Source organism: Octodon degus, unplaced genomic scaffold (genome assembly GCF_000260255.1).
Source record: "Octodon degus isolate 3935 unplaced genomic scaffold, OctDeg1.0 scaffold00042, whole genome shotgun sequence".
Taxonomy (NCBI): Eukaryota; Metazoa; Chordata; class Mammalia; order Rodentia; family Octodontidae; genus Octodon; species Octodon degus.
This window is the reverse complement of record NW_004524618.1, coordinates 10,478,072-10,486,990: the sequence shown is the minus strand read 5'-3', so window position 1 is coordinate 10,486,990 and position 8,919 is coordinate 10,478,072. Positions and strand designations below refer to the sequence as shown.

The 8,919-nt window shown below is 40.3% G+C and overlaps 1 protein-coding gene across 1 annotated transcript in view; it reads left to right on the top strand.

Annotated features, from left to right (window-relative positions):
• The first annotated feature begins 2,907 nt into the window (after window positions 1–2,907).
• Window positions 2,908–8,919, top strand: part of Smndc1 (survival motor neuron domain containing 1) — a 10,180-nt gene continuing 4,168 nt past the window's right edge. The window contains exons 1-3 of the mRNA XM_023715501.1: window positions 2,908–3,108; window positions 4,146–4,265; window positions 8,870–8,911. Coding sequence (XP_023571269.1) covers window positions 4,146–4,265; window positions 8,870–8,911 — 162 coding nt within the window. The 5' untranslated portion in view covers window positions 2,908–3,108. The remainder of the gene's footprint in view (window positions 3,109–4,145; window positions 4,266–8,869; window positions 8,912–8,919) is intronic.

The window sequence follows — 8,919 nt, the reverse complement described above, 5'->3', positions numbered from 1 at the left end:
TGCTTCTTGTACTATGGATAACCACTAAGAAGATAACAATGTACAGTGTATTGATTATTAAAACTGTCCTGTTAATCAGCTGTGAAACTGTCTCATTCATATTTCTCAATAAAAAAATATACAAAAAAAGAAAGCCTATTTCAAACACCACTCTTAGTCAAAGCTTACACTTGCTCCAGTTTTGTCTACCACCACATTATTAAGAAAATACGTGTATTCAGAGGCTGTCTGGTACATACAAATGTAATCATCTCTTTATGATAATTAAAATTCAATACAGCTTTTTAAATTGTTTTTATTTGGTACAGGGTCTTGCTACACAGCTCAGACTTATAATGATCCTCCTATCTCAGTCTCCACAGCACTAGGATTACAGACACTCACCACCACACCCGGTTCCAGAGCCCCCACACCATGGGGTACAGAGGATCAAACCTGGGTCCTTGTGCTTGCCAGGCAGGTGCTTAGACCACTGAGTTATCGCCCCAGATTAGCTTTTCTCTATAAATCTGTTACCTAGATGGAAAGCTTAAAAACAATCTTGAAAATAAAACTACCAAGATGGCCTATTAATCTATGCTGGAACATGTAACAAGTATTTTCCTATTTTCTATTTTAGGAGATTGAGAAAAAAATCCTCATTTGAGAGCTATTTTACATGACTGCAAGTGAAAACTTCACAGTTTTTTAAAATTAATTTTATTGAGAAACAAATAGCAATGAGACAGTATCAAAACAGGTTAGTAAGATATTTACAATGATTAATACATTGCATATTGTCGTCTTCATAGGAGTTATTCATGTACAAGATGCAGACATGATATCCTGTCCAAACACTATTAGTATAAATCTTTCTTCTCATTGAATTAAGAGATTGTAGCTGTATATCTTAACTATTTTGTATTTACAGGTACAAAATGGTCCTTCATTTATACCTCCCCACTTTTTTTTTCGTTTTGTCAGAGATGGGTATTCTGTTGCCATTTAAATATTGTAGGTGCGTGAATTCAGCAAAATAATCCAATATAGTTCAATAGTCCATAATACTAGTGGGTTTTCCATAGGACTGGCAATGTCAAAAGTTGTTGATTTGAGGCAGTTCTTAAAATATACAATTAGGACAAGAACCATGTGCCAAAAACGATGCTTTTAAACAAATCTCAATCCAAGAAAAGGTATATCCGGCTTTGGCTTTCTTTAATAGTAGCTGTACACTGGTGCCCTCCGCGGCATTTTCCGCTTTTCCAAGTTGCTTTCCTCTGCAGTCACACCTACCAACCCAACTTCGATTCCCTTGCTTCTTGCGCACAGGTTACCTGACTCACTATTCTGATTACATGTGGGTGCGTGGAGAGGAAGAGGGCTCCTTCAAGAGGGAGCAAGGATCTGAAGATGTTCCCACGGTTCCATCTGAGCTCTTATGGGTCCAGTAACCGAACCCAGTCGTTCAAGGATGGTTCCTTCCCAACATCCCGTTTTTGTGTCAGATCTTTGTGTGTGTGTATGTTTAGGGAAGGGTCTACAGGGTGTTCAGTGTAAAGGGTTAATAGAGTTTTGTGCCTTAATTGTAGAAAATTATAAAAACCCCTTGTGCTTCCTGTTATCTGCTCTAAGAAATGTGTTCTCCCTTTCGGCTCAAGGCTGTTCAACAATAAATAACTGTTTCTTGTCAAGGCAGCAAGCTAACACAAACTCCCTCCCCAACCATCTCCTGTAACTGTAGCTTAAGATGTATCTTGTAAAAATATACACTTATCACTAAGCTGTAAAAGACCTTTTAGTTATGAAGTTTGCAGCTGTGTCAAATGAATGCAGTTTCTGTTGTTCTGTACTAGATAACAAGTTTGCTTAGCAAACTGGATGTGATTTCTGTTATAAATACCCCCTTGCTACCTACCTTTGGGCCAATCAGCCTTCTCCTGCGAGAGAAGTGGCTTACGACCTGAGCTCCGTAAATAAAAGGCTCTATTCAAATTTCTATCTGGCTGATCTGGTTCCTATGCAGAGCTGACCCATAACATTCAGGGTCTCACTACTAGATTGGACTCGTAGTGATCTGCCCGTTTACAGGCTCCCCAGAGCTGGGATTACAGGAGCGCACCACCATACTCAGTCTTAATTGCTGTCTCATGGATCCAATCCCTGGCCCCTACTCCTGCTTGCGGCCGCTTTAATCCGCTGAGCTATTTGGCCGGCCCTCTTTATCTGTTTTTTAAAGATTGAAATAAACTGATAAACACGGTGGCAGGGAAAGAGGAGGGCGAGGGAGGAGTACCGCCCGTGCAAACACCCGGACAGCTCAAGGCATCCTACAAAACGCAAACATACGGTACTATTACATACGCTATTACGCCAGGTGCATATTTGAACATAAATGCAACACTCCGCTCATCCTTCCAGACTATTAAATTGGAAACTGTTCGCCGAGTTTTGCCGCCCAGTTTTGTTACTAAGGTTTTTCCTCTACCTAGTTCGTGGCCGGAACCGACCAAAAGGCTTGCAGAAACACACCGCGGGGCCCACCCACAGAACTTCTGGATCCGGCCGCTCAGGGAGACTCAATACACCGTGCCCCTGACCTCCCAGGAGACGCAAGCGGGGCCGACTCGCGGGCTACACTTTGAAATTCATTAGCATAAGGGCCGCGTCGCATCTTGCTCCTCCCACCAGCTCACACGGGAGCACTGCGCGGGCCACCCCGCCAACCCCCCACAACCACCCTGACGCTCCGGTTCCAAGCCGGAACTCAGGCTCCAAGAACCCGTACTCCCGCGGGCGCCGCCCGCTACGCCACTTCCTCCCCGCCTGGCCCCGCCCACTTGGCGCTGCAGACGCAAGGCAAAGGGCGCTGCGAATCACGTAACCCAAGGAGCATCTCGCGTTAACTTGTGTCTCGCGATACTTTGCTTGCCTTGTCTTTTCCTCTTTCCGTCGCCTGGCTTTCCTCCCCTCCCCCTCACTGCCGACGGAGTTCTTCCTTTTGGGACTGAATCGCCTTCACAGGAGAATTTTTTTTTCCCCCTACTGTTGCCGCTTCTGCTACCGCCGCCGCCCCTGGGCCCATCTGCCCGACCCCTTCCCGCCGCCCCACCCCTGGTCCCACACAAGGTAACAAACTCGGTGAGGGAGAGGCAGGCCTCGCCGGGCCTCGGTCGCTCCCGGGTGGACGCGGAGGCCGGGGCCGGGCGCCAGCCGCGCAGGGCGGGTGTGAGCGCGGGCGGTGGGTTCGGAGGCCGCCGCTCCTCCACGCCGGGCCGCGGCGGCGATCACGGCCGTCCCGGAGCCACCGTCGGGGTGCGTCCCGCCCAGAGCTCGGGCAGGGTCGGCCGGGGGTCCGTGGGCGGGGATGCCCGCGTCGCGGTCTGAGGATCGGCAGGCTGTGGCGGGCTCGGAGGTGTTGGGCGGCCGGCGGAGGGCGGCGTGGGGAATCCTTCCGGATTCCAGGCTCCCTGGACGGGAATTTTGCGGAAGCCCTAGGAAGTCGCGTGTGGTTTTGCTCACTGATTATCAGGGAGTGTTAATGCGTAGCTCCTTTTCAGGGTTACGAACGGCATCTGGCGAAAGACACGTTTTTTAGGGTGTTTCTGCATGCGAGATTATATGGTGGTGTTGCTTAAAAATACATCAGTAGCTGGACATTTCAGAGGCTGGGTGGAGGATTTCTGTTCTGGAGAGCTACGTGTACTCAGCTGAATAATAAATTCAAGTGAGGGATGGTATTTGTGTAGTTAACTAAAAAACGTTTTTATTTCGCTTTGAACATATTCCGTCATGCTTAAAAATTAAGGGTTTTTTTCCCCTCGAAGTTTTGAGACTCCTAACAGACTAGTGCTATTTAAACAACATGTAATAAACTGATCATGGAGCCAAACACTGCGTTGCCTATAATGAACTAAAACTAAAACTTCTCCTTTACCTCTTAACCATTTTTTATCTTTCTATATTGAATTTGTCACAGACATATTTGTGACTTGCAGAATCTGTTGCCTTGACGTTTGTGGATTAGCTCAGGTCTGAAGTAAAAGTACAAGGAATGGCAGATTAAGCTTCAATGTTAGTAAGACAGGTGCAAAACTTGTGAATTCAGACAGATTAGGAAAATAATTTTTATGGTTTGATACTCAGTGCTGTTACATTTTCCCCAGATGTCAGAGGATCTAGCAAAACAGCTGGCAAGCTACAAAGCTCAACTCCAGCAAGTAGAAGCTGCATTATCTGGAAATGGAGAAAATGAAGATTTGCTAAAATTGAAGAAAGATTTACAAGTAAGTGTGGGTGGACAGTTGCAGCTAGCATTGCTTAAAAAGAGTGTTATGTTTTTCACATGATTTATTGTTTAAAATGGTACTCAAAGTACACTTGTAGGAGGATGCGCTGCCCCCCATATGTGTATATAAACACTTGGGCTTGTAGAGAAAGAGTTCTTTCCTTAATTTGTTTATGGCAAAATGAATGAAGCATTGTGATTATAAAAACCTGTGTACTCCTGGGATTTTTTTAAAAACTGGGTTGATTTTGAAAGTCTCAAAATTTCAAGAGAAGAAACTTTATAATGGAACATGCTTTTATTTTTCAAGAGTTGGCAAGGGAAATTAACTTAAAGATTAAAAGGGAAAAATATAAACTGATTAAGATTGTTTAAAGTGTGGCTTTTCTGTTAACAACTAGTGGGTTACACCTTGTATTAAAAATACAAAACAAAAATGTCTAGAGAAGCATGTTTTCTGTAGTAATGTTATATAGTTATTTGAAGTTAAGATCAAATTTTTACAGTGCAAATTTTGGCCCTTGCTGAAGTTGAGTTGATGTGCTAAAACAGATATTTTGTCATGGAGATTTGAGTAAGTATAAAACTTAATTGGTAAAAAATAAATAAATCTTACTTGGTGTTGGGGTTTCGAGACAAATGTAAAACTATGAGTGTAAGTATCTGTGGTTTTCAGGATGGGAGTTAAAAATAACACCTTCCATAATTTGTGAATACTACATATATATGATTTTTCATGTTGAGAATTTAAAATTCTGAACCAGAGTTTTAAGTTTCCAGGGTATTTTGATGATGTCTCTCCTGATTCTTTATCTTATCCACATAATATTTCCCTTTATCATCCTGTTGCCCTTTAAAACTGTGAGGTTTTAGGACTATTACAACTGCAAGCAAACAACACAAGTGAGGTCTATAGTTGGGATTTTGAAAGAGTTTATCTGAGCTGAGCATTATTAAAATTAAGTTGAGAATTTCCAAATTCTAGGTTTACGATACATTTACAGCAGTATGTTATGTTTAAAAGCTCTGAGAATTGAATAGGATCCCTTTTTCATTATGCAGAAGCCAGGCTATGGATTTCAGTGTGCCAGTCAGTAAGAGAAATAAGGGTGTTTTGAGGACAAATTCTCCGGGCTGAGTCCTTTTGTAAAGAACACTTGATGGTTTACTCTTCCATTCATTTGATCTGCTCACATATTCAATGAATATGTACTAATGATGAAGTGGCAAAGGAAACACTTCTTTGGAGTACCGGCTTCCTTTTTGCCTTAAGAGAGATGGCCCATATCTCAGCTTTAATGCAGCCCTTTTTTTTTCTTTGAAGAAACATTGGCATTCAATGTTTTCTTCATATTTGATACCCTATATTGCTTTCTTAACAGTGGAAGGGACAATTAAATATGGAACTGGTGGAGGGGGAGTTGAGGGTGGAGTTTGAAATAGCATTATTGTCAAGTAATTATACTATTTCTAGAATAAATAGTCTTAAGTCATGGAGCCTTAATATGATCTGTAGTGGAGAATGGTACAGGAAAAAACTCTTGTACAGTAGTACCTACAAGGTCCTAGGGTTTAGTTAATAACCTGAGACTCATCTATAAATCAATATCCCCTTTAACGATTTAGAATAGCGCTGTCCAGTGGAACTTTCTGTAATGATGGAAATGTTCTCTTCTATTCAGTACCATGGTCACTAAGTATATGTGGCTATTTGAAGTTAGCTAGGATAAGTGAGGAGCTAAATTTTTAATTTTATTGAATTAAATAGCTACTAATAATTATTATGAACTAAATAGCTAATATGTGGATACATATTAGGATACAGACTCAGAAAGCTTAAGTGCTAATACTGCAGAGATTGATAATACAGAATGTTTGATTAGTTTATCTCTAACTCTGTCATGAGAGGAAAATTTTGAATTTGGTTATAGATATAGGTCTGTTTTAAACTGAAAACTCGAAGATGGAAAGCATTTTTTAAAGATTAGATGAAAGTCTGAAAATCATTTAGGTATATGATTCCACCTAGTAACAATCTCTGTCGAGACTACAGGTACAGAATACATTTTGCTTTGTGTTCCTGTCCCCTGATTTTTCTTCTTTCTGGGACATATCTTGTGCCATTGGCCTTTAATTTTGTTTGTTAATTTTGCTGAGAAATCTCAGCTGCTTCCTAATTTCATATTTTTGGCCCACTATGTGGTTTTTTTATTTTATGTTCCTCTTATGGAATCTGTCCTTACCCTGGTTATTAATATATTTGTCTTTTGATTATAATATGTCCTTTTCTCCAATGGCTTCTGTTTTTCAAGTAAGGTTTCTCTTTTTTTTTTCTAGTTCGGTTTCTGCATTTACTGTTTTTATATACTGTCTTTCGTATAGAATAGTTATGCAGAAGGCAGCATATTCATCTAATGAAGCCCTGCCTCCCCCCCCCCTTAAACAATATGGGAAGTAAAATCCAGGCTAGCTAATCCCCAGACAGTCTATGATAATAAAAAAGATGGTCAATTTATTAGGCTGTTTTGCTAAATAAACTGGTTCTAAAGGAGGCAGGGGTCAAGTCACTTGTCTCATATATTACAGTGGCTCTCTGCATCCCCGAAACGCCTTCCTTCAGTAAGCAGAGTGCTTGAGTGCACCCCCTTTGACCTGCTGATATGTAGATCACAACACCTGATGCTTCCTGGAATTGGCGATTACTGTAACTGCTGCCCATCTGTCAGTGAAGGAGCAGTTTCAGAACTCAGACTTGGGGGAGGAAAAGTAATTAATGGTATGTACCTTTAAGAACCCCCTCATACGTAAAGTAGCTTCTCTGATACTTTGGTCCATGTGCACATGTAAAGAAAAAAATTACAGGTTCTTCATAGTTTTGTGGGAGGGGTGTATAAAACCATGGCAGAATTATAAGGCATTAGGAAAATGCTCTGGAGCTTGTTTTTTATGAAAAGGGTCATTTCAGCTTAGGACTCTGAAAATTCTTTGTAATATGCACAGCTTTTCAGGACCCTTCTCTTTGGTGAAAATACTTTCCCTTATGTAGACAGTAAGAAAAATACCCTTTCTTAAAAGGAAAGGAGTTCTAAATCAGACCACAAACCTGAGATTTGTGCATGTGCTTTATTAGTTAAATGATCCTTAGTAGGATGTGGAAGTATTTACTGAAGGCATTTTGTGGGGGCTTGAGTCAGTCTCACTAGATTACATCCTGAGTTCTGAAAGTGGTTAATAAGACAAAACTAGATAATTTCTACCATTTACAACATTATCTGGACTTCTTTGCTTGTTTTGCGAAATACTGATTGACAAGTATTTGAGGGCTGGAGTGTGACTCTGGTAGAGTGCTTGCCAAGCTTGCCGAGGCTGGTTTGCAACGTCAGCACTTCAAAAACACTGTCATGTCCTACCTTCGGTGCTGCAGGAAAAATTTGAATGGCTGCTTGGCAAAATTTAGAGATAGTATTCTGAACTTTTGAACTCAAATCTGAGTCTTCTAGTTTTTAATCCATGCAGCTAGCTTTTCTCCAGTGGTTTACTATTCCCCCCTTTTTTCTTTTTAAACCAAAATATTAGTTTTTAGATTTAGAATCTTCAGGAGAGAGGTAATCTTTAACTTTCTTGGCTAATGAACCAGAACTGCTGTTACGAAACCTCAGTGAGAGCCAAAAGAAACTGAGTTTAATTTCTCCAGTTTTTCTCCCATACACACAAGTCTATTTTAAATTCAGCATTGTAGGGGAACATTTATGCAAATTCTTAAGTCAGATATAAATAGTATAGATTTTCAGTAGAGTAAAAGCAAGCAAATAGGTAACAGAATACTATCAATTTGTACTGCTTCCCAAGTTTTTAAACTGATGCTAAGACTTGAATCTAACAGACAAATATAACCCTGAGTTAGAAAAGATATTTGCCACACAGAAAGGCATTGCCTGCCTGTTACTTTTATTATTTTTTCCTTTCAAATGAAGCTGTGCTAATGTGCCTAATAAATACTAAGGTGTAGAATATTTTAAGTCTAATGCTAATTTGCTTATAGTTTAGGTAAGGTTTATAGTTAATGAGTAGGAAGACTACTGCTTTTTTATGTTTGTCTATAGTATTTGAGTAGAGATAATATATAACGTAGGAACATTTTGCTTATTAATAAGGGTGTATCAAGTGTTTGGGGATTTGTGAGAGGTTGTTGGCTAGACAGTCAGTACTGGTGCTGAATAATGCCTTGTAAAACAGTACAGCGGCTTGAAATAGATGACATTGTAAAAAAAGATCTTATAATTCATTCCCTTCATTTTTTTTATGTTTAGAGAAAACAGGCAGTTAGAAGTAATGCATGGTATAAGCTTAAGTCTATCCTGTGTCCATTCATATTTTGTGGTTGAGGATATCTGTATAGGCTTCTACAGCTCCACTGCTTTCTAGTGTAAAAGATTGTATCTCAGTTCTACTTGGAGATAATCATAGTACTCTCCTAATAGTGCTATGAGCTATACATGAAATAGTAGTTGATAAATGGTATAATAGCTGTCATTAATCAAAACTAAAAGTTGACAGTGTGAATTAAAAAATAATGCTGTGGTTTTTGTTTTTCTCTTTTAGGAAGTTATAGAACTAACCAAAGACCTTCTGTCAACTCAGCCTTCAGAAAC